At 50.7% G+C, this 25318-nt stretch overlaps 1 protein-coding gene and 1 long non-coding RNA gene across 3 annotated transcripts in view; one reads left to right on the forward strand and one right to left on the reverse strand.

The window, feature by feature from the left end:
- LOC118144372 (uncharacterized) overlaps positions 1-538 on the reverse strand; it is a 30638-nt gene extending 30100 nt beyond the window's left edge. Inside the window, exon 1 of one of the 2 annotated variants that reach the window (XR_013522168.1) lies at positions 370-537. This is a non-coding gene — a long non-coding RNA (uncharacterized LOC118144372). Of the gene's footprint in view, positions 1-369 lie in introns of both variants that reach the window. The other variant, XR_004729148.3, reaches the window with a different exon arrangement.
- Positions 539-772: 234 nt separating this feature from the next.
- On the forward strand, positions 773-24732 carry P2RX4 (purinergic receptor P2X 4). Its single transcript, XM_035257849.3, has 12 exons — positions 773-942; positions 7966-8113; positions 12283-12354; positions 12469-12541; positions 13258-13354; positions 17996-18076; positions 18188-18329; positions 18426-18562; positions 23117-23210; positions 23313-23378; positions 23666-23761; positions 24202-24732. The coding sequence occupies exons 1-12, from the start codon at positions 809-811 to the stop codon at positions 24226-24228; spliced, it is 1167 nt and encodes a 388-aa protein (XP_035113740.1). The 5' UTR covers positions 773-808; the 3' UTR covers positions 24229-24732.
- The last annotated feature ends 586 nt before the right edge of the window (positions 24733-25318 follow it).

Raw genomic sequence — 25318 nt, forward strand, 5'->3', positions numbered from 1 at the left:
CCCAGCTCCAGCTGCACGCGTTTAGGAGCTTGTAGTCCTGAGCGATGGCTGCTCCAGACAGCCCCCGAGTCCTCTATGGAAGTCCCTGGCACCTAAAAGGACCCCTAAGGGGGGTCGCTCGTTACCCCTCACTTGAACTCGGCCCCAAATGGGAGGTCACTCTCTCCTCGCGGACCCCCCTCCCCGAAACAGTCTCTCGTTCTCCCTGGCCCCCTGCGAAGGTCATTACTCCCCAGCCAGCCTTTTTTGCTGTTTTTTGGTTTCTGGTTTTTTGAAGCAGGGTCTCGCTTCGTCTCCCAGACTGGCGTGCAGTGGCGAGATCACAGCTCAAGGCAGCCTGGACCTCCTGAGCTCAAACGATCCTCTCACCTCAGCCTCCCCAGTAGCTGGGACCACAGGCGACCGCCACTACGCCCGGCTTCGTGGGTATTTTTGATAGAGACGGGGTCTCGCTATGTTGTCCAGGCTGATCTCTCTAAGTCAAGGGACCCTCTCACTTCGGCCTCCGAAAGCGCTGGGATGACAGGTGTGAGCCACCGCGCCAGGCCCCTCGCCCGCCTTTGGAAGGAGTCTTCGTCCCCAGGGGCGAGGCCACTCACTCCCCACGAGTTCCAGGCTCCCTAGAGGGTCCTGGTTCCCGACGGGGAGGTGGCGCCCTCCCCCGGGCCCCGGGCCCCAACGGCCCGCACCGCCTCCTTCCAGGCCCTTCCCCGCCGTGACGGCGCCGCAGGCCGGCCGGGCTGGGCGGGGCTCCGAGCAGGGACCGAGACCCAGACGCGCTCTGGGACGGGGAGCGGGCGGCGCGGCCATGGCGGGCTGCTGCGCCGCGCTGGCGGCCTTCCTGTTCGAGTACGACACGCCGCGCATCGTGCTCATCCGCAGCCGCAAAGTGGGGCTCATGAACCGCGCCGTGCAGCTGCTCATCCTGGCCTACGTCATCGGGTGAGCGCGGCCGCGCGGGGTCGGGCGGGGGTCGCGCGGGGGTCGCGCGGGGTCGGGCGGGGGCTGCCCTCGGCTCCGCGCCCTGTGGCGGCTCATCTCGGCCTCGGCCCCATACCTGGGCGAGTATGGGGGCGGCAAGCCGAGGCGGTGACACCTTCCCCGGGCTCCAGCCGCCGCGCCGGGGTCCCGGGGGCAGGAGGCTGCTTGGGGCTGTTTTGAAGCCACAGCCTGGGCCGGGCGCGGTGGCGCACGCCTGTAATCCCAGCATTTTGGGAGGCCTAGGCGGGCCCATCGTCCGAGCCCAGGAGTTCGAAACCAGTTTGGACAACATCGTGGGACCCTGTCTCTGCAAAAAATTAAAAATCAGTCGGGCCGTGGTGTCGCGCGCCTGGGGTCCCAGCTACTCAGGAGGCTATGGTGGGAGGATCGCTTGAGCCCAGGAGGCTGAGGCTGCAGTGAGCTGTGATCACAGCACGACGCCGGAGCCTGGGAGACAGTGTGAGAGCCATCTCTTTACAAAATAAATAAAGGCAAAGCCTGGCTAAGCCTTTACCCTCTCCTGCTTGACGCATAGTGCCCCTTGGCTGTGGGGGTTTTGCCCTGAACGTCTCAATCTTCGCTATTCACTTCCCATCCTGTTGATTTGCTGACAAAACCAAAGATTGGAATTTCCGCTTGGTTCCTTCCCAGTCGGTGACTTCTTTTCATTTCTTTTGTTCACTGTGTGATCAAAGGAAATATAGCGAGGTCAGACTTCAACAGTATTTAAAGTTCTCGTCCTTTGTTTTGTAAGATTGTGGGGCTTTTTATGGTACCTGCTCTAGCCCAGTCATTCTCCACGCTGCCCCCTTAGGCTAGAGATGCCCTACCTACCGTCTCAGGCCTCACTGGATGTGCCATTGTACTTGAAGTCACCTGTTACTCTTTTTTTTTTTTTTTTGAGGTGGAGTTTCTCTCACCCAGGGTGAAGTGCAGTGCCATGATCTCCACTTCCCAGGTTCAAGCGATTCTCCTGTCTACACCTCCAGAGTAGCTGGGATTACAGCGCCTGCCACCATGCTCGGCTAATTTTTGTATTTTTCAGTAGGGATGGGGTTTCACCATGTTCGCCAGTCTGATCCTGAACTCCTGACCTCAGGTAATCCACTCGCCTCAGCCTCCCGAAGTGCTGAGATTACAGGCGTGAGCCACTTCGCCCGGCCAGCACCTGTTACTATTGAATACAACCCAAGAGAGAAGATGGGAATCACCTTGTCACCTAGGGCCACTTTAAAGTGGCCCTTGCTAAATTTTGTATTTTTTGTAGAAAAGGGGGTTTTGCCGTGTTGATCAGGCTGGTCTCCAACTCCTGGCCTCAAGCGATCCACCTGCCTCGGCCTCCCAGAGTGCTAGGATTATAGGTGTGAGCCACTGTGCCCAGATGCATCCCCAGACCTTCTGATTTAATTGCTGTGGCGTATGATCAGCTCCCCAGGTGATTCTGATGTTCAGCAACGTTTCAGAACCAGTGAACTGTGTTTCCCAACCTTATCTGATATGGAAGACTCATCTGAAGAACTGTTTAAAAGTAACAGATCCCCCTCCTTGGGATGAGGTTTGGAATCTGAATACTGCCTAGGGGAATTCCCCATGACCGAGCAGGTTTGCCTTCTAACATCTGTCAGCAGCAGTAGGTGCAGACAGTATTCGAGATGGTTTTTCAGGTACAGACCCAACATCAGAACCACCTGGCCCACACCTGTAGCTCCAGTGCTTTGGGAGGCCAAACTGGGAGGATCACTTGAAGCCAGGAGCTCAAGAAAGCCTGGAAAATTTTCGAGACCCCTTCTCTAAAAGGTTAAAATGGTCAATTTTACTGATGGAGAGGTATTAAAAAAAAAAAAAACTTAGGGCCGGGCATGGTGGTGCAAGCCTGTAATCTCAGCAATTTGGGAGGCTGAGGTGGGCAGATCATGAGGTCAGGAGTTCGAGACCAACCTGGCCAACATGGTGAAACCCTGTATCTACTAAAGACACAAAAAAATTAGGCCAGGTGCGGTGGCTCACCCCTGTAATCCCAGCACGTTGGGAGACTGAGGCAGGTAGCTCACAAGGTCAAGAGATCAATACCATCATGGCCAACATGGTGAAAACCCGTCTCTACTAAAAATGCAAATATTAGCTGGGCTAATAGTTATAATCCCAACTATTCCGGAGGCTGAGGCAGGAGAATCACTTGAACCCAGGAGGCAGAGGTTGCAGTGAGCCAAATTGCACCACTGCACTCCAGCCTGGCAACAGAGCGAGACTCCGTCTCAAAAAAAGATAAAAAAAAATTAGCCGGGCATCATGGCAGCTGCCTATAATCCCAGCTACTTGGGATGCTGAGGCGGGAGAGTCACTTGAATCCTGGAGATGAGGTTGCGGTGAGCTGAGATCACACATTACACTCCAGCCTGGGCGACAGGGTGAGACTCCATCTCAAAGGAAAAAAGAAATTTTTGGGGGGCCAGGCGCGGTGGCTCATGCCTATAATCCCAGCACTTTGGGAGGCCAAGGCGGGTGGATCACCTGAGGTCAGGAGTTCAAGACCAGCCTGGCCAACATGGTGAAACCCCATCTCTATCAAAAATAGAAAAATCATTTGGGTGTGGTGGCAGGCGCCTGTAATCCCAGCTATTCGGGAGGCAAAGGCTGGAGAATCGCTTGAACCCAGGAGGTAGAGGTTGCAGTGAGCCAAGATTGCACCACTGCACTCCAGCCTGGGCAAGAAGAGTGAAACTCAAAAAAAAAAAAAAAAAAATCTCTTTTTTTGAGACCCACTGCTAGCCCGTTAACTGGACTCACATCTGTGGTTGGACCTGAAGCATTTGGGCCGGGAGCTCCCCTGTGGCTTTTTGCTTTTGGCGTTTGCGGCTAGTGGGAGAATCAGTGCATATCTACCTTAGGGTACCTGGAAAATGACGACTGCAGCGAGTATCCATAGCGATGTCATACTGTTTGGTAGTAACATGTAGCTACTGAATACTTCAACTGTTCTACTCTAAACTGAGATGTGCTATAACTGTAAAACATACGGGATTTCAAAGATACAGTACAGAAAAGAGGCCGGGCACGGTGGCTCACGCCTGAAATCCCAGAACTTTGGGAGGCTGACGTGGGAGGATCACTTGCTCGAGTTGAGACCAACCTGGGCAACATAGTGAGACCTTGCTTCTACAAAAAAAACAAAAACAAAAATTGGCCGGGCATGATGGCTCACGCCTGTAATCCCAACACTTTGGGAGGCCAAGGCGGGTGGATCACAAGATCAGGAGTTTAAGATCAGCCTGACCAACATGGTGAAACCCCATCTCTATCAAAAATAGAAAAATCATTTGGGTGTGGTGGCAGGCACCTGTAATCCCAGCTATTCGGGAGGCAGAGGCTGGAGAATTGCTTGAACCCAGGAGGCGGAGGTTGTAGTGAGCCGAGATCTCGCCACTACACTCCAGCCTGGGTGACAGAGCGAGACTTCATCTCAAAAAAAAAAAAAAATTAGCCTGGCATGGTGGCACATGCATGTAGCCCTACCTGTTTGGGAGGTTGAAGCAAGAGGATTGATTGCTTGAGCCTGAGAGGTCGAGGCCACAGTGAGCTGTGACCACACCACCACACTCCAGCCTGGGCAACAGAGCAAGACACTGTCTCAAAAAAATAAAAAAGAGTACCACTATCACATCAATACATTTTCTATTGATGACATGCTAAAATATTTTGGATATATCGGGTTACACAGAATATATCATTACAATTAATTTTTCCTGTTTTTTTTTTTTTCTTTTTGAGATGAGGTCTCGCTCTGTCACCCAGACCTAAGTGCAGTGCACTATCTCAGCTCACTGCAACCTCCGCCTCCCAGGATCAAGTGATTCTCCCCCCTCGGCCTCTGGAATTACTTTCACTACAGGTGCACACCACTATACCTGGCTAATTATTGTAATTTTTTTGGTAGAGATAAAGGTTCTCATCTCTACAATCATGAGGTTTCCATGTTGCCCAGGCTGGTCTCAAACTCCTGAGCTCAAGCAGTCTGTCCACCTCAGCCTCCCAAAGTGCTGGGATTACAGGCGTGAGCCACCGCACCTGGCTCTTCCTGTTCCTTTTTACTTTTTGACATGGCTATTAGAAACTTAAATTACATATGGCTGAGGTGGTTTGTGCCTGTAATCCCAGTACTGTGGGAGGCTGAGGCAGGTGGATCCCTTGAGCTCAGGAGTTTTGAGACCAGCCTGGGCAACATAGTGAAACCCCATCTCTACCAAAAATACAAAAAATTAGCTGGGCATAGTGGCGTGCACCACTATGCACCCAGCCACTTGGGAGGCTGAGGTGGGAGGATCGCTGTAGCCTGGGAGGCGGAGGTTGCAGTGAGCCGAGATTGCACCACTGCACTTCAGCCTGGGCGACAGAGAGCCTGTCTCAAAAAAAAGGAAAAAAAAAAATGTAGCTCATATTATGTTTTATTGGAGAGCATAGCTCTGTAGGATTTCTTATGGTGTATTCACTATCTCAGTCATGAGAATCTTTAAAGCAATAAATGCTTTGCTTTTGTCCATCTTGCTATAATCAAAACTGACTCAGGATCTGAATGAAGGCTTTTTTTAACTCATCTCTTAACTTTCTGATCCAACTCATCTTGGCGAAATTGTGGTCTCCTCCTATAGCAACTCTTCCTTAAAAAGAGACCGAATACGCAGTTCTCATTTATCTAACTCTGTTAACAGTCACATGATGAGGAAGGAATCACATGATAATGAGTGGCACAAAACCCTGTGTCTCCAAGTTAGGCAACTCACTGCAATTGATGAGTATATCAGTCTTCCTGCCCCAAGCTTTTGTGTGTCAGACTAGAATTAAATGGAAGCTTACACTGCAGCTGAATTCCTGGCTTCCAGGAATTCAGAAGAAAAGGAACTTGTGAGGGGGAAAGCCCATCTCTAGGCTGGGCAATGAACTTGGAGACTGCTCAATCAGACACACTCATAAGTAAGTAATGAAAACCAGAAAACCAGTTAATTCCCTTTCTTTCTTTCTGGGTCTCACTCTGTCGCCCAGGCTGGAATGTAATGGCACGATCTCAACTCACTGCACCCTCCACCTCGTGGGTTCAAGTGATTCTGCTGCCTCAGCCTCCCGAGTACCTAGGACTACAGGCACCCACCACCACACCCAGCTAATTTTTGTATTTTTAGTAGAGACAGGATTTCATCATCTTTCCCAGGCTGGTCTGGAACTCCTGACCTCAACAAAACCAGTGAATTTCTGAAGTCTCAGCATCTAGGACTTAGAAGAAGGAGGAACCTATCGTTTTCTGATTCTATAAATAACGACACTAATAGTCTCTAGTAGATGTTTGACAACAGTTTGGAGGGAGGAGTCCTGATTTGTAGTACTGGCCAATTTCCACGGTGTCAATACTTGCTCCATAATCAACGATGACTCATAAACATTGTTTCAAACATTTGTCATACATTAACTCATTTACCCTCACAAGAATCCTGTGAAGTTCTATCATTCCCATATTATAGATGGGAAAACTAAGGCACAACGAGGCTAAGCACCTTGGCCAAAGTTATGCCTGGTGAGTGCTGGACCTGAGCCATGAACCAGGGCCTGCTGCCTCCTGTCTGTCCTAACCCCTATGAGCTAATGCCTGGAGATGTTTTTTTTTGAGACAGGGTCTTGCTCTGTCACCCAGGCTGGAATGCAATGGCATCATAACTCACTGCAGCCTCCATCTCCCAGGCTCAGGTGATCCTCCCACCTCAGTCTCCCAAGTAGCTGGGCTCGCAGATGTGTACCATCATGCCCAGCTAATTTTTTTTTTTTTTTTTTTTTTTTTTGAGACAGAGTTTTGCTCTATCACCCAGGCTGGAGTGATTTCACCATGTTGGCCAGGCTCGTCTCGAACTCCTGGCCCCATGATCCAGCCGCCCTGACCTCCCAAAATCCTGGGATTACAGGCGTGAGCCACCGTGCCCAGCTAATTTTTTATTTTTTGTAGAGATCCCTCCATTGTCCAGGCTTGTCTCGAGCTCTTGGACACAAGTAGTCTTCTCCACTCAGCTTCCCAAAGTGCTGGGATTACAGGTGTGAGCCACTATACCCAGCGCCTTTGGATTTTTAATTGTTCAGACTGGTAGTCATATTCCCAATTCAGAGGAGAGAAGCATATATGTGATGAGAATTATTGGGGGAAAAGTAAGAAACCGCTCTTAAAAGTTGGTTAAAGGGTAGAATTCTCTTTTGTAGAAAGAGTAGCCTAGGGGTGTCCAATCTTTTGTCCTCTCTGGGCGACATTGGAAGAAGAATTATTTTTAGCCACACATAAAATACACTAAAACTAACAATAGCTGATGAGCTAAAAAAAAAAGGCAAAAAAAAAGTCATAACGAATTTGTGTTGGGCCTCATTTAAAGCTATCCTGGGCTGCATGCGTCCTGTGTACCATGGATTGGACGAGCTTACAGGAGAGCATAGTGGGTGAGAGAAGAGGCTTCAGAGGCTTCTGGCTTGACCTCAAATCCTGACTCTGCCACTCACTAGCTGTGTGACCTTGGGCAATTGACTTAACCTCTCTGTGTCTCCGTTTCCTCCTCTGTAAAATGGAAATAATAATAATAATAATACCTGCCTTATAAAGTGGTCAGGATTTAATGAGTTGATACATATAAAGAGCTTAGATCAGTGCCTGGTGCCTATAAACACCCCAGTGGTAACTGTTACAACACATGTAATGAAGACCCTATTCATCGAGCGTTTTCTTTGTGCCGTCAGTGTGCTGAGTGCTTTACCTGCACCACCTCATTTGTTTCCTGCAAACCCTCCTGTGGTTTAGGTGCTACTATTCTCATTTGGCAGACGTGGAAATGGAGGCTCTAGAAGTCACGTGATTAGGCGTCAACACCATACTTCCAGCCTCTGGCTGGCAGAGGCTTCCTGGCATCAGTTCAAATCCACTGAATCCTAATGGCAATTTAAGAGGCCTGTTTTATTTTATAGGTGGGTGTTTGTGTGGGAAAAGGGCTACCAGGAAACTGACTCCGTGGTCAGCTCCGTTACGACCAAGGTCAAGGGCGTGGCTGTGACCAACACTTCTGAACTTGGATTCCGGATCTGGGATGTGGCCGATTATGTGATACCAGCTCAGGTGTGTCTCCCACTGCGTCTTCTCACATTGACACTTTGCTCTTTACTGACTTTGCACACTTGATTAATGATGGCCATGGCCTGAGTGCTGACATCACTGCGCCCAGACTGATTGTTTTGGTCCAAGACAGCGGTGCAGTCAGATCTCTTGTCGGCTTAGGATCTAACAGAGTGTATCCAGGCAGCTGTGGTCCCTCAGCTTGAAAGTGTGGCAGGCTGAGACGTCGGAAGCTTTCCAGGTGGATATCTCAGTCTAACTCAAGCCCTGAAAGATGAGAAAACACATGTCTTAAATCCTAGTAAAAATTCAAGTGGAAATATCACCTTTCCACATTTTGGGTTTGCATCATTATCCTAAATCCACGAGGTAAATCTTTTCAGGCAGTGTAAAAACCTAAGGCTGGGCATAGTGGCTCACACCTGTAATCCCAACACTTTGGGAGGACGAGGCAGGTGGATACCTTGAGCCCAGGAGTTCAAGACCAGCCTGGGCAATATGGTGAAACCCCATCTCTACCACAAAAGAAAAAAGAAAAAAAAAAGAGGGCCAGGCACAGTGGCTCACGCCTGTAATGCCAGCACTTTGGGAGGCCAAGGCTGCTGGATCAGGATCTCAGGAGATTGAGGCCATTCTGACTAACACAGTGAAGCCACTTCTCTACTAAAAATAAAAAAAATTAGCTGGGTGTGGTGGAATGCACCTGTAATCCCAGATACTCAGGAGGCTGAGGCTGGAGAATCACCTGAGCCCTGGAGGAGGAGGTTGCAGCGAGCTGAGATCACGCCACTGCACTCCAGCCTGGGCGACAGAGCGAGACTCTGTCTCAGAAAAAAAAAAAAAGAAAAGAAAAAAAAAAGAACTTTAGCAGCAATTAGAGACCAAACCCCAAACAAGAAGGAAATAGAGCACCAGACCCTATCGGGAACAAAGGGAAGGGAAGACACTATTCACTGCCGCATGCTAGTCTCCAGGCTGTTAATCTGCAAAGCTCCAAGTTAAACATTTACTCTTTAGCCCTGGTAACAGCTCCACACCACACAGCCAAACCCTGACATACCTCTCCAGATGGCCTGTGTGCTACGGGACCTAGGGTGACCAGTGTGGATAAGCTGCCAACTCTTGGCTCAGAGCTCTTGCCAGGGAAAACAAGGACTTCAGAAACTCTGTTTCTTCAGGTGTGCTCTTCTTCCCTCTACCTTCTCATGAGAAGGGTCTTGTCAGGTGCGCAGAGAGGAGACGGAGCTAATGAGCCGTAAAGGTCAAGTGGAACAGGGGATCTGCAGTTGGCTGGAGAGGGCAGTCCTGTTAGCATGCACCTGTCTCAGCAGAGACACGGCTGCCTCCTGTGTCCCCGTAGCCTCGTCCCAGCAAACTCTGGGAATGTCATGCTTGGTGTGTTTACTGGGCGGATGAGGAAGGACACAAGCCCTGCTTTTGTCCGTTGGTAGGAAGGAGCACCCCGCAACTTGGCCTTCCATGGTGGATCTGGGCGGGGACCGTGTAAGTTCCCCAGGGCTTTCTTCATGAGCTTTCTCGATGTCTGTGTCCTTCCGTAGATAGAGCACAGTCATCTGTTTGCAGCCACTTGGCTCATCTCCAGACTGAAATTCCCCTTAATTTGAAGTAGATAAGAGATAGGAAACAGGCCAGGTGTGTGGTTCATGCCTATAATCTCAACGCTTTTGAGCTCTGGAGTTTTTTTGTTCGTTTGTTTGTTTCTTTTTTGAGACGGAGTTTCGTTCTTGTTGCCCAGGCTGGAGTGCAATGGCGCAATCTCAACTTACCGCAACCTTGGCCTCCTGGGTTCAAGCAAACCCCGTGCCTCAGCCTCCCAAGTAGCTGGGATACAGGCACGCACCACCACGCCCAGCTAATTTTTGTGTTTTTAGTAGAGACAGGGTTTCTCCATGTTGGTCAGGCTGGTCTCAAACTCCCAACCTCAGCCTGGGTGACAGAGTAAGACTTTGTTTCAAAAAAATAAGATGAAATAAAGGAATAAAGGTGATCCACCTGCCTCGGCCTCCCAAAGTGCTGGGATTACAGGCATGAGCCATTGTGCCCAACCAGAGCCCAGGAATTTGAAGCTGAAGTCAACCATGATTAGGCCACTGCACTCCAGCCAGGGCAACAGAGCGAGACCCCAACTCTAAAAAGGAGAGAGAGAAGGAGAGATCGGAAATAAAAAGTAGACCATACTGAATTGTTCCAAGTGTAGCTCAGGAGAGTCTTAGGAGCGGCCTTGTCTAACACCAAACGAGGAGGGGTTTTGTACATTGAACACCTGGGAACAGGACAGCGTGGCTGTGGTAACAGCTCATGCCACATCCCCAGACTTCCTCCTGTGGCCTTCTTGTCTCCCCACATAGTTTGCCCTAGGCTTTTGGAGGATGCAGCTCTTCCTAGGGCTTCCACCACTTCTCAGACTGGATGTGGTTTCTGAGTTGCTCTGATCCCCAAGATGGCTCCCACTGCTGACTGTTCTTCCCAGGAGTATGAAATGCTGAAAGCTTTGGGCATCTCCTTTTAAAATGCCTGGGCCCAGCCAGGCAGAGTAGCTCACGCCTGTAATCCCAGCACTTTCGGAGGCCAAGCAGGAGGATCGCTTGAGCTCAAGAGTTCAAGACCAGCCTGGGCAATATAGTGAGCCCCCATCCTGATTGGATGGGTGGATGGATAGATAGATGGACGGATGGATGGATGGATGGATGGATGGATAGATAGATAGATAGATAGATAGATAGATAGATAGACGGATGGATAGATAGATAGGTGGATGGATGGATGGGTAGATGGATGGATGGATGGATGGATAGATAGGGTAGATAGGATAGATTAGATAGTCGATAGATGATAGATAAATAGGAAATAGATAAGATAATAGATATAGGATAGATTAGATAGGATACATTAGAGATAGATAGATCAGATTAGACAGATGGATACCAGTGCCCAATGAGAGGAGGATCCAACTAGAATCTTTTGGGATCTTTGCCTTTTATTCCTTATGTGAGGAGGTCATGATCAGCAGTTCTTCAGTCTCATCCCTAGCAAACTGCTTTGTAGAAATTCTAAATCAATGATTTGGCACCTTCATACATATGAGGAAACAGAAGCTTCTCAAAGAGAAATGTCACTTGCTGACCCTGACCAAGTCTTCTCTAGAATGTTTTATTTATAATTTCAGTTAGGAAAGAAAAGCAGCCAGATCTGAGCCCCATGAGATGAGCCCTCGTGTTTTTATTCCTGAGATAATCTGGTTGGCAGGGAATGTTGATAGCATTTGTTGGCTGTTTGTACCGCCCTCAATAAGTCAAGCTTAACTGAGAAACCATTGTTTCAGCATGCAGAACCCCCTTTTTTAAAAACTGCAATAAAATTCACTTACAGAAATTAACCATTTTAAGCTGGGCACAGTGGCTCATGCCTGTAATCCCAGCACTTTGGGAGGCTGAGGCAGGTGAATCACTTGAGACCAGGAGTTTGAGACCAGCCTGACCAGCATGGTGAAATCCCATCTCTGCTAAAAATACAAAAATTAGCCAGGTATGGTGATAGACACCTGTAGTCCCAGCTACTTGGGAGGCTGAGGCAGGAGAATCGCTTGAACCCAGGAGGTAGAGGTTGGGGTGAGCCAAGATAGCGCCACTGTACTGTAGCCTGGGCAACAGAGCAAGGCTTCTCTCAAATAAATAAATAAAAAGAAAGAAATCAACCATTTTAAAATGAAAAACTCAGCAGCATTTAGTGCATTCACAGTGTTGTACAAGCCTCACCTCTGTCTACTGCAAAACATTTCCGTCACCCCAAAGAGAAGCCTCGTACGTTACGCAGTGCTCCCCCCTCCCCGTGTTCCGCACATCCCTCACTCCCTGGCTTTCTGTCTCTGTGGACTTGACTGTTCTGGAAATTTCACATCAATGTAATCGTGTCCTGTGTGGCCTTTGTGTCTGGCTTCTTTCATTTGGCTCTTGTGAAAAGTGCTGCTGTGAATATTTATGTACAAGGATTTGTTTGAGTTGCCATTTTCCATTAGATTATAAACTTTCCTGGAAGAGAGCGGGAGGCCGGGCGGTCAGTTTGTGAGTTGGCCTCTTAAGTCAAAGTCTGCCTTTCTCGGTTCTCCTTGAGTCCTCTGAGCATGACTTGCCCACATTCTCTCCCCTCTGCAGGAGGAAAACTCCCTCTTCATCATGACCAACATGATCCTCACCATAAACCAGACCCAGGGCCTATGTCCCGAGGTAGGTGGCTCCCCCGGCAGAGCCCCAGGCCCCCACCCCTCTCTCCACACCTGTCTGCAGGTGTGTGGGGCTGGGCCACGTGGACCTTCTTCTCACTCCTTCTTCTTTTTCCAGATTCCAGATGCGACCAGTGTGTGTGAATCAGATGCCAGCTGTACTGCTGGCTCTGCCGGCACCCACAGCAACGGTAAGAGCTCACGGCCTCCTGGGGAAGGCAGTCCCTGATCAGATCGCCACCACTGTGAAGCCTCTTTGATAGGGAAATCCGAGGAATAAAGAAATCCCCTCAATTCCTTCACATGACCCTGGGTGAGCCAGGTGTCGAGGTTGGGGCCCTAGAACCCTCTCTACATTCATGCCTATCATCCCAGCTTTTGCCCTGTTCTTTTTTTTTTTTTTTTTTTGAGCCAGAATCTTGCTCTGTTGCCCAGGCTGGAGTGCAGTGGTGCAATGTCAGCTCACTGCACCTCCCGAGTTCAAGCAGTTCTCCTGCCTCAGCCCTCGAGTAGCTGGGACTGCAGGCACGCGCCACCATGCCCAGCAATTTTTCCTTTTTTGTTAGAGATGTGGTTTCACTGTGTTGGCCAGGCTGGTCTCTAACTCCTGACCTCAGGTGATCCGCCCACCTCAGCCTCCCAAAGTGCGGGGATTACAGGAGTCAGCCACCACGCCCAGCCTCTTGCCCCATTCTTTAGGTTGGTATCACCCTGGCTGAAATGTGGCCGGCACCCAAGTCACTGTCTTCCTCTGATTCTAACTCTTGGACACTGACACTGTCTAAATCCCAGATATGCGGAGCTCAGAATTGGCTATGTGGGAGGCTGGGTGGGGCTGTCACTCTCTACTCCAAAAAGGTAGAAAATGGGAGACCCCTGTGGACCTGGGACCCCCTTGTCTTTGTAGGAGTCTCAACAGGCAGATGCGTGCCTTTCAACGGGTCCGTGAAGACCTGCGAGGTGGCAGCCTGGTGCCCGGTGGAGGATGACACACATGTGCCACAGTGAGTCCAGCCCTAGGGAAGGAAGAAAGTGCCTTTTTTTTTTTTTTTTTGAGACACAGTTTCACTCTGTAGCCCAGGCTCGAGTGCAGTGGTATGATCTTGGCTCAACCTCTGCCTCCCAGGTTCAAGCAATTTTCATACCTCCCAAGTGCTGAGATTACAGGTGCCCACCACCATGCCCGGCTAATTTTTTGTATTTTTAGTAGAGACAGAGTTTCACCACGTTGGCCAGGCTGGTCTCGAATTCCTGACCTCAAGTGATCCACCTGCCTTGGCCTCCCAAAGTGCTGGGATTACAGGCGGAAGCCACTGCGCCCGGCCAGAAGCACCTTAAACTCTAGGTGTCAGCCTTGAGCAGAGGTAATCAAGGGTTACACCTGTGTGTTGTGGCTTTCTGTGTGTTACTGGTGTCTGTGTGGAGTCAGGCTGCCCTAGGATGACTGCTCGCAACCACGAAGCAGTGACCATCAGTGGCGAGGTGGGCCACAAATGTCTGTCACTCACGAGAAGGATCCAGGTAATTTCCTCGTATGTTAGGACTCTGTCAGTTTCAAATAACTGACAGGAAACAGTTCTCAGTACCTTAAGCACATGTGCACAAACACACACACATACACACATGCGTGCTTAGCAGGGGTAGTGTATTGTTCAGCTAACCAAAAAGATCCAGCGTGGCCATAAGCATCTTTTGCCAGGCTGAGGCAGGGGAATCACTTGAACCTGGGAGGTGGACGCTGCATGAACTGAGATGGTGCCACTGCACTCTGGCCTGGATGACAGAGTGAGGGCTAAAGGACAACACCCTGGTCTCCCTGCCTGTCCCACATCCCTCCGTGCCAGCTTCACTCACAGGATCCGCCACATACACCCAGGGGGTGGTGCTGCACTTAGAGCCCCCAAGGCCGAGTCCCAGCTATCCCTGGAGAGTCTAGACCTGTCCATCGCCACATTATCAGCCAGAGCTCTCAACCCATCTGCATGGCTGGGGCATGGGTTTTGCTTATCAGCTTGGGCCTGGATCTCATGCCCACCTCTGCAGCTGGGGCTAGAGTCAGACCCTCCCAAGTGACACAAGCAAGCATTAGGGAGGTATGGCTTCCAAAGGAAACTTAGGGTTCTGTTATTAGAAGAGCTGGGAGCAGATGCTGGGAAGAAAATAACAGATGTTTCCTACATTATATTTTAAACTAAACTAGACAGGTTCAGCCAGGCACGGTGGCTAACGCTGTAATCCTGGCACTTTGGGAGGCCGAGGCAGGCAAATCACCTGAGGTCAGGAGTTTGAGACCAGCCTGACCAACATGGTGAAAAACCCCGTCCCTACTAAAAATATAAAAAGTAGCCAGACATGGTGGCTGTCACCTGTAGTCCCAGCTACTTGGGAGGCTGAGGCAGGAGAATGGCTTGAACCCGGGAGGTGGAGGTTGCAGTGAGCCGAGATCACACCACTGTACTCCAGCCTGGGCGACAGAGGGAGACTCTGTCTCAAAAAATAAAAATTAAATAAATAAAAATTTAAAAAATCAACTAAACTAGACAGGTTCAAGGTTGCTCCAGACTAACATTCTCCCTGGTTGTAATTGGCTGTGCTTGGCGGGGTGGAGTCCAGGCGGCGCTCTGAGAAGCGCACGCAGCCCAGTGCCTTTCTCACCAAGAGTGCCAACTGAGGCCTCTGTGAGCCCTGGGGAGCAGAAAGCCACTGAACCTTATCCTGGGTGTGTTGAGAAGGAGAGAAAGGCTGAGAACTGCAGATTTACAGATTGCTGAGGCAAAGGAAGGAGGTAGAAAAAAGGAATCCTAGCATCTTAGAGCTGGAGAGGATCTCACCGAGCTGTGCTCTCCATTGCAGGAGCCTCTGGCCCCACGTGGCTGTTGAGCAATTGAAATGTGGCTGGTCTGAAAGGAGATGGGGCATCCATAGGCAGTACACCCATAATCGATTCTGAATTTTTTTTTTTTTTTTTTTTTTTGAGACGAAGTCTTGCTCTGTCACCCAGGCTGGAGTGCAGTGGCACAATCTCGGCTCACTACAACCTCCACCTCCCAGGTTCAAGTGATTCTCCTGCCTCAGCCTCCCAAGTAGCTGGGATTATGGATGCCTGACATCATGCCCAGCTAATTTTTGCAGTTCTAGTAGAGACAGCATTTCACTATGTTGGCCAGGCTAGTCTCAAACTCCTGACCTCAGGTGATCCACCCATTTCAGCGAGAGAGCAAGAGAAAAATGGTATCTTGTGAGACACAGCTACAAGCCACACTCCAATTTAGAGTTTTCTAGTAGCCACATTAAGCAAAAGAAACAAGTAACATTTTATACAATAACCTAAAACATTACTTCAACATGTATCCAACATAAATGATCAATGAGATACTATACATTCTTTTTTCATAATAAATATTCAGAATCGGGCTGGGCACAATGGCTCATACCTGTAATCCCAGCACTTGGAGAGGCAGAGACGGTTGGATCACTTGAGGCCAGGAGTTCAAAAACAGCCTGGCCAACATGGTGAAACCCCCTTTCTACTAAAAATATAAAAATCAGACTTGTGGTGTACACCTGTGATTGCAACTACTCAAGAGGCTGAGGCACGATAATCCCTCGAACCTGGGAGACAGAGGTTGAGTGAGCCAAGATCGTGCCACTGCACGCCAGCCTGGATGACAGAGTAAGACTCTGTCTGAAAAACAAAACAAAACCAAAACGTTTTGGAACTAGATAGAGGTGACGATTGCACAAGATTGTGAATGTAGTAAATGCCACAGAATTGTCCAGTTTAAAACAGTTAATTTTATGTTACGTGAATTTCGTCTCAATTTCTCTAAAAAGGTGAGTTGATCTTAAAGTTTTGCATATGAGGCACACAGGTGTGCAGGTGGGTTATGTACAGGAAATGACAGAAATCTGTACACCCCTGTTGTGAGCCATCCCTCTTGAGGGAGCAGGGACTTTGAAGATCTGAGAGAAGGCTGGGCACAGTGGCTCACACCTATAATCCTAACTTTGGGAGGCCGAGGTGGGTGGATCACCTGAGGTCAGGCGTTCAAGACCAGCCTGGCCACCATGGTGAAACCCTGACTTTACTAAAAATACAAAAATTAACCAGACGTGGTGGTACATGCCTGTAACCCCAGCTACCCAGGAGGCTGAAGCAGGAGAATTGCTTATACCTGGAAAGTGGAGGTTTCAGTGAGCCACTATCATGCCATTGCACTCTAGCCTGGGCAACGGGAGTGAGACTCAAAAAAAAAAAAAAATCAGAGAGAAGCCCCCCTTGGTCTCGGCCTTGCTCTGACAGCAGCAGTGACAGGCTCAGCTCTCCTCAGAGTGCAGCTCTGTCCCTGGCCTTGCTCCTGTCTCGGGTCTGGGAAGACTGTCGATACTGTCATTCCAAAGATCCCACCTGGATAAGGGGAGCATCCCCCACAGAAGGGTCACCCCGACAGTGCAGATTCTCCAGGAGAAATTCACCAAAGAAATGGAGGCCCCTCGGGGACAGATTCAACTTGGTATTGTCAGCCCGGAGCTGACGTGGCACTTCTGAGAAGGGGCTGGCGTGCTTTATGCACTTTTCAGACAGGTCAGAATCCCGCCTGTAGGCAAATTTACCGTGGCTTAGACTTGTAAAACCGGACCTGCCAGGCCTTCATTCTTCCCCTGAGAATGCCTGAGGCCCTGAGGCCCGGGAAGACTGATTTCCAGTGAGGCCATGCATCCCCTCCCTGGTTAGCTGAATTGAGTTCTCCCTGCCTTGAGGAGAGGCTCTGCCCTTCTTTGAGAGGAAGAACCTGGAAGGCTTGGCTCAGTCTCTTTTCTTGACGCAGTGTGTATGCAGAAGGGGGTAGAAAATGCTAGGGGTGGTGCATCTTTTTGATAAAATGACACTGTAAGATGTGTGTATATGTTTTGGGGCCAGACATGGTGGCTCACTCCTGTAGTCCAGCACAGGGAGGCGGGAGGATCACTTGAGGTCAGGAGTTCCAGACCAGCCTGAGCAATGTAGCAAGACCCCGTCTCTACAAAAAAAAAATTATTTTAATGAGCCAGGCATGGTGATGCCTGCCTGTAGTTCCAGCTACTTGAAAGGCTGAGGTGGGAGAATCCCTTGAGCCTGGGAGGTTGAGGCTACAAGAACCTGTGTTCATGTAACTGTACTCCAGCCTGGGCAACAGAGCAAGAGCCTGTCTCGAAAATATATGTAGGCTGGGCGTGGTGGCTCATGGTGGCTCACACCTGTCATCCCAGCACTTTGGGAGGCCAAGGCGGGCGGATCACTTGAGGCCAGGAGTTGGAGACCAGCCTCACCAACATAGTGAAACCCCATCTCTACTAAAAATACAAAAAATAGTTAACCAGACTTAGTGACACATGCCTGTAGTCCCAGCTACACGGGAGGCTGAGGCAGGAGAATTGCTTGAACCCAGGAGACAGAGGTTGCAGTGAGCCAAGATCACGCCACTGCACTCAAGCCTAGGTGACAGAAATGAGACTCCATCTCAAAAAAAAAAAAAAATATATATATATATATACACACACACTCACATTTACACATGTATATATTATGTCTATATCTCATGGCTATGTGAGTATATGTATATATATGTGTGTGTTTCATTAACAGTAATGTTATTGTTTTTCAGACCTGCTTTTTTAAAGGCTACAGAAAACTTCACTCTTTTGGTTAAGAACAACATCTGGTATCCCAAATTTAATTTCAGCAAGTAAGTGGCGGCCAGGTGTGTGAGTTCACCAGTGTCTTACAGAAACTTGCGGCTCCTCTCTCTCCTCTGAGGCATTCATGGCTCTGATTTTCTGCTTCCTCTCCACTTCAGGAGGAATATCCTTCCCAACATCACCACTACCTACCTCAAGTCGTGCACTTATGACGCTAAAACAGATCCCTTCTGCCCCATATTCCGCCTTGGCAAAATAGTGGAGAACGCAGGACACAGCTTCCAGGACATGGCTGTGGAGGTGGGTGCGGGCCCTGGTTCTCCTGACCCAGCCCTGGTCGCGTCTCGTGCCAGGTGCTGAGGAAAGCCTTGCCGTGTCTCTGCTGCTTATCCCCAGGGAGGCATCATGGGCATCCAGGTCAACTGGGACTGCAACCTGGACAGAGCCGCCTCCCTCTGCTTGCCCAGGTACTCCTTTCGCCGCCTGGATACACGGGACGTCGATCACAATGTGTCTCCTGGCTACAATTTCAGGTGGGCCTGAGCTTGGGCCCCTCACTCGTGTTCTGGGGTGCTGGTGGCTGGGTATGCGCCAGTGGGGGCACCCACGCCTGCTGAAGACCAGCACTCAGGCAGCACCCCAAGGACAGGCTGCTGGTCCGCCATCCAAGGCAGCAGGGAGGCCATGCCAGCAAAGTGCCCTCAGTAGTGCCCTGCTCCAGGGCCATCCGGCCCCCAAGAGCCCTCCTTGCCCTTTCCTGCCACAAGAAACATGGTGAGATGATTCTTTGAGCAGTCAGGAGAGGCTAGGGGCTTGAGCCTTCCAGTGCCAGCCTCAGCCATGACCTCCACTCACTGTCTCGAGGAGTGGATGGTCTCGTGATCCTCCAGTCCAAAGGCCTCTGGGGCCTGGCCCAGGATTTGGCTTCTCAAAGGTTGAGCCTGCCCAGAAGCGCCAGAGTGCAGGGGACACAAGTTTGAGGCCCTACAAGGCCTTTGCTGGATTCCCTGCTGCAAATGCTGGCGTCTCAGTGTCCTGGGGTTGCTGAAATCAAGTCGCACAAACAGTGGCATCTCAGTGTCCTGGGGTTGCTGAAATCAAGTAGCACAAACAGTAGCATCTCAGTGTCCTGGGGTTGCTGTAACCGAGTCCCACAAACAGTGGCATCTCAGTGTCCTGGGGTTGCTGAAATCAAGTAGCACAAACAGTGGCATCTCAGTGTCCTGGGGTTGCTGTAACCGAGTCCCACAAACAGTGGCATCTCAGTGTCCTGGGGTTGCTGAAATCAAGTCGCACAAACAGTGGCATCTCAGTGTCCTGGGGTTGCTGTAACCGAGTCCCACAAACAGTGGCATCTCAGTGTCCTGGGGTTGCTGAAATCAAGTCGCACAAACAGTGGCATCTTAGTGTCCTGGGGTTGCTGTAACCGAGTCCCACAAACAGTGGCTTGCAACCACAGGACTTGATTCTCTTGCAGTTCTAGAGGCCGAAACCTAAAATCCAGGCATCAGCAGGGCCGTGCTGGCTCTGAAGGCTCTAGGGAGAGTCCTTCCTTGTCTCTTATGGCTCCTGGGAGCCCAGGGTGTTCCTTGGCTTATAGATGCACCACTCCAGTCTCTGCCTCTGCAGCCATGGGGGCTTCTGCCCTGCGTGTGTCTCTGTGTCTTCTCTTCTTGTAAGGACGTCAGTCATTGGATTTAGTGCCCACTCTATCTAATGTGGCCTCACCTTAACAAATTACATCTTCAGATACCCTATTTCCAAATAAGGTCACACTCCCAGGCTTCGGGTAGATGTGAATTTGAGGGACACACTGTTCAACCTACCACAGCTGATGATCTCATGACAGGGTGTTATTGCCACATCCTCAAGGCAGCAGCAGCGTAGCCAGGTACATTTCCACGTCCTTTGTTGCATTTTTCACACTCCTTAAAAAGAGGCTCTCCAGACCGGGCGCAGTGACTCATGCCTGTAATCCTAGCACTTTGGGAGGCTAAGGCGGGCAGATCACTTGAGGTCAGGAGTTCAAGACCAGCCTGGCCAACATGGCGAAATCCCATCTCTACTAAAAAAAAAAATACAAAACTCAGGTCGGATATGGTAGCTCATGCCTGTAATCCCAGCACTTTGGATGGCCAAGGTGGGTGGATCACCTGAGGTCGGGAGTTCCAGACCAGCCTGGCCAACGTGGAGAAACCCTATCTCTACTAAAAATAAAAAAAATTAGCCGGACATGGTGGTACATGCCTGTAATCCCAGCTACTTGGGAGGTAGAGGCAGGAGAATTGCTTGAGCCCTGGAGGTGGAGGTTGCAATGAGCCTAGATCGCACCACTGCTGCACTCCAGTTTGGGTGACCGAGCAAGTCTCCGTCTCAGAAGAAAGAAAAATAAAAAATGCCCCCACAGGGACCATCCCAGGCATTCCGCCGAGCTTTTGGGCTGCATTTATCTCCCTCTAGTGGTGATGTATGGAATCCAACCTGTACGGGATCCCAAGACCTCTGAAATTGTGGGATCTGCTGTCCTTTTGCACCATCCGGCTCACTGAGTAAGGCAAATGTTTGAATTTTTTTTTCTAGCAGTTAGATTTGTGTTGTTCCATCTCTACTGCCACACACTTCTTGTGGAATCCTCAAACTTGAGTCAGAGCCCTAGAACAGAGAGACCTCAGGACACCTATCCCCCAACCTCGGCCAGCAGCGGGCCCTGCTTGAGCCTCCCCGACCCATGACATGGAAGTTGTGGGCCAGATACAGCATGGACCTAGGGTGCGGGCCTAGGCTCCTGGTGGATACCCGGAGAACATGTGGCAGCAGATGGTATGTCTTGCTGGTCCTCGGCCAACCATCCATCCCAGTGCTCATGCACTCACACACTCTGTGTGTGTGTGTGTGTGTGTGTGTGTGTGCACGCGTGCGCGCGTGTATATATATATATATATATATTTTTTTTTTTTTTTTTTTTTTACTGTTGTTGTTGTTTTTTAAGGTAGTGTCTTGCTCTGTTGCCCAAGCTGGAGTGCAGTGGCTCGAGTGCCACCACGCCCAGCTAATTTTTTTGTGTTTTTAGTAGAGACAAGGTTTCACCATGTTGGCCAGGATGGTCTTGAACACCTGACCTAGTGATTCGCCCACTCAGCCTCCCAAAGTGCTGGTATTACAGGCACAAGCCATGTAATATTGGAGTTCAGGGGTTCAGGGTGCCCTCAACTCCCCTGAGAGGACGTTTCTCCAGGTTCTTGGTCTCTCCTGCCCTCTCAAGAATGAGAGGGGACCACGGCACAGTGCGCAGTAAATGCCAGACAAAAAGGTGTTTGTAGAAAGTGATTTATTTAGAGCAGAGAGAGAAAAAGGAGAAAGAGAGAGAAACAGCTAACTCTCACCCTGAGTGAGAAGGGTTCCCCGAGAGGGAAACCAGAGAAGGAAAGCTCCTCTCACACTGAGTGAGGGAAGCCAGAAAGATGGAATCCAGGAGAGGAAAGCAGCTTCCACCCTGAGTGGAAGGGAATAGAGATGGAGTTTAGGAGGGGAAGACAGGCTTCCACGAGAGAGTGTGGAAGGGGACTCCAGAGGGAAAATCCAGGAGAGAGAAAGATGGCTTCCACGAAGGGAGTGTTCGTGGAAGGGGATCCAAACTGGAGTCCGAAGGGATGTGGAAGAAGGGGACTTTTAACCTGGGAGGAACCCCCACCTTCTCTAAGACCCCAGGCCAATGAAAGGAGTTCCTTAGAACTTCCGCTGGAGTGATTGACTCTTAGTTTCTTCCCGTGCCCCTGAAATTTAAGCATAAACCGTTAAATCTCCCAGATGGAGAGAGATGGAGAGGGGCATGGCGCTGAGAAGTTCTTGCCCTTAAAACTACACCCCCTTGTGGACCCGGAAAGAGAACACCTTCCCTCACCCCCGCGCCCGGCTTTTATTTATTTTTTATTTTTTATTTTATTTTTAAAGGCAGTGTCTTGCTCTGTCACCCAGGCTGGAGTGCAGTGGTGCGATCTCAGCTCACTGCAAGCCCCACCTCCAGGGTTCAAGTAATTCTGCCTGCCTCAGCCTCCTGAGTAGCTGGGGTTACGGGCACATGCCACCATGCCCAGCTAATTTTTTTATTTTTAGTAGAGATGGGGTTTCACTATGTTGGCCAAGGTGATCTCAAACTCCTGACCTCAACTGATCCACCCACCTCGGCCTCCCAGAGTGCTGGAATTACAGGCCAAGTGTGAGCCACTGAGCCCGGCCATGTGTTTTTAACGGTCTTATTGAGATGCAATTCACATGTCAGACCGTTCACCCATTTGAAGTATAGAATTCATAATTTTCACCATATTCACAGATAAGTGCAACCTTCACCACAGTCCATTTTAGAACATTTCCGTCGTCTCAAGAAGAGCCCCTGCACCCTCTGTCATCCCCTGGCCCCCGGCAACAGCAGTCTACTTCCTGTCCCTGTGGATGTGCCTCTTCTGGGCATTTCATATAAAGAGAATCATGCCCTGCGTGTCCTTCTGTGCCTGGCTCCTTCCCCTCAGCTGGATGCTTTCCAGGTTCATCCCTGTTGTGGCCTGTGTCAGTATCTCAGCTCTTTATGGGCAAATCATATTCTGTGGTGTGGCCGGATGACATTTGTTCATCTCTTCGTCTGTTTGACGGATCAGGTTCTCTCTGTTGTTCTGGAAGACTGCGTGCACAGACCCAGTGTTTCTCGATTCTGCACTGGTGCTGTGTTCGGGGGCTGGCCCAGTCCCTCCTGCAGTGCTGCTGCCACATTCTTACTGCTAGATGTTAGACACCAGGGTCCCTTGAGGGAGGCAGGTGGGATGTTGAGAACAAACGGTTCGGGTGCAGTAGGGGCTGGTGGTGCTGGAGGAGGAGGCCTCCCTGTGCCCCTGCACCCCGTGGGCCCCACATCCTCCTGCACAGCCCACCTGACAGAGGCCCTGAGCCGCTGCAGCATCTGTTCAGCCAGCAGAGTGGACAGTCCACCCACGCTGGTTCTGCTCTAACGTCCTCTCCCGTCCTGCTCTAGACTTCCCGCCCTGGCCGTCTCCCTGCCCCAGCCATCCCTGACAATCCATCCTCCTTCCTCTCAGGTTTGCCAAGTACTACAAAGACCTGGCTGGCAATGAGCAGCGCACACTCATCAAGGCCTACGGCATCCGCTTCGACATCATCGTGTTTGGGAAGGTAGCTTGTGCCACTGGCTCCCCTCCGTCACTGCCCCAAGGGACAAGGGGCCTCTCCCTGCCCCCGTGGGAACACATTTGTTCTTTTTCTCTGTCTCTGCAGGCAGGGAAATTTGACGTCATCCCCACCATGATCAACATTGGCTCTGGCCTGGCGCTGCTGGGCATGGTGAGTGGTTTAGCCCCTGCCTTCGCCCTCACGGCGAGGTAAGACCCTGGGCTTGGTCCTGGCCCTGGGACCGGGACTTCAGACGTGTTTCTAGACTTCTTTCCTTCTGCCCCCAGCCCTCCTCTGCCTTCCCTTGGCCAAGACCACGCCCTTCAGGTCCCAGCCTTCTCCTGAGAGACGGGGGTGCCTTTCCATTCCAGTAAAGATTCCAGGCCCCGTGGGAAGGGGCACGCGCAAAATGAAAGGGGCTGCAAGCCTCCCGCTTACTCACCCTGTGCTCAATTCAGGCAACCGTGCTGTGTGACATCATAGTCCTCTACTGCATGAAGAAAAGATTGTACTATCGGGAGAAGAAATATAAGTATGTGGAAGATTACGAGCAGGTAGGCCCCTCCTGGCCCCCGCCGGCGGAGGTCTCTTGTCTCCAGGGTGCAGAAGCCATGGGCATGGGACCGTCTAGGGAGGCCCTTCTGCAGAGGCTGGCGTGGGTTTGGCACAGTGTCACCCTGTTAGCCCAGGCAGCCCCACTCTCAGCAGCTGCTCCATCCCTAGGCCCCTGTACTGGATTGACTCTCAACCCAGCCTCGTTTCAACCAGCAACATCTCAAGTTGGTTCTGATAATGGTTGCCCTGAGAAAGCCTGGTGCACACATACTTAAATTCACTTTGCTTAACAGGAAGGGCGGGTTCCAGGCCTTGGACCAACTTGAGAACCCCTGGGGGTGAAGTCCCAGGAGTGCCCCTTACTCCCGCCTGCCACAAGGGATCCCGGGGAACGGGGTGTGCCGGGTGCATCTTGATCCACTCGTGTCCTTCTTGGCAGGGCCTCGCTAGTGAGTTGGACCAGTGATGCCTACCCCATCACAGAACAGAGAGGAGGAGGGAGAACTGGCTGCCACATCACCCCAGAGAAAGTTCTGGAATCTGATTGAGTCTGCGCTCCACAAGTACTCAGGGTTGCCCACAGCTCCTGTGTGTCGCGTGCAGGATCTGTTTGCCCACACAGCCCAGTAGCTCCCGGGTCTGTTCTTGGCTGGGTCAACTGTGTGGTTCCTGCAGCCTGGGGTTATGAGTGGCACTGCGGCTTTCCGGGCAGGAGCTGGCTTTGCTCAGAAGCCTCCTGTCTCCAGCTCCCTGCAGAACAGGCCCAGTCCCCCGAGGCACCGCAGCTCTGTTCAAGCACTTTATGCAGCAGGGGAGGCCACCTAGTTGCTGTCACTAGACCTGCAGCAGGTCTGGGCTACAAGGCTGCCCCTGACATTCCCTGCAGTCAGGAGACAGAGCGGGCATTACTCCTCAGAAAGCGCTGTGCAGAGGTGGTGGAGGACCAGACATTAAAACGTGATTTTCTTAATCCCTGTCTGTTGTCTTGTAGCATGTGCTAGAACTTTCCTTCCTACCCTTTTACAACCACCAGTAAATCCAGTTGTCCAGCCCACTGTGCTCAGAAAAGGTCCATGGAACAGTCTGTTTCTGGAGCTTGTGCACATTTTCCCCTACTTCTTTCTTTATTTTTGAGGCAGAGTCTCGCTTTGTCACCCAGGCTGGAGTGCAGTGGCATGATCTCTACACTGTAACCTCTGCCTCCTGGGTTTAAGCGATTCTCCTGCATCAGCCTCCCAAGTAGCTAGGACTACAGGTGCGCCACCACACCCAGCTAATTTTTGTGTTTTTAGTGGAGACAGGGTTTCACCATGTTGGCCAGGATGGTCTCAAACTCCTGACCTCAAATGATCCTCCCGCCTCAGCCTCCCAAAGTGCTGGGAGTACAGGCGTGAGCCACCATGCCCTGCCTATTTACTTATTTTTATTCCCAGCCTGGAGTGCAGTGGCGTGATCACGGCTCACTGCAGCCTCCACCTCCTGGGCGCAAGCAGTCCTCTTGCCTCAGCCTCCCACAGTGCTGGGATTACAGGCATAAGCCACTGCGCCCGACTGCC

This window comes from Callithrix jacchus, chromosome 9 (assembly GCF_049354715.1).
Source record: "Callithrix jacchus isolate 240 chromosome 9, calJac240_pri, whole genome shotgun sequence".
Taxonomy (NCBI): domain Eukaryota; kingdom Metazoa; phylum Chordata; class Mammalia; order Primates; family Cebidae; genus Callithrix; species Callithrix jacchus.

Coding starts and splice junctions, on each gene's coding strand:
- P2RX4 (XM_035257849.3), top strand. CDS start 809: ATGGCGGGCTGCTGCGCCGCGCTGGCGGCCTTCCTGTTCGAGTACGAC. Junction 12,355..12,468: donor CCCAGGGCCTATGTCCCGAG/GTAGGTGGCTCC, acceptor TTCTTTTTCCAG/ATTCCAGATGCGACCAGTGT. Junction 18,563..23,116: donor TCTCCTGGCTACAATTTCAG/GTGGGCCTGAGC, acceptor CCTTCCTCTCAG/GTTTGCCAAGTACTACAAAG.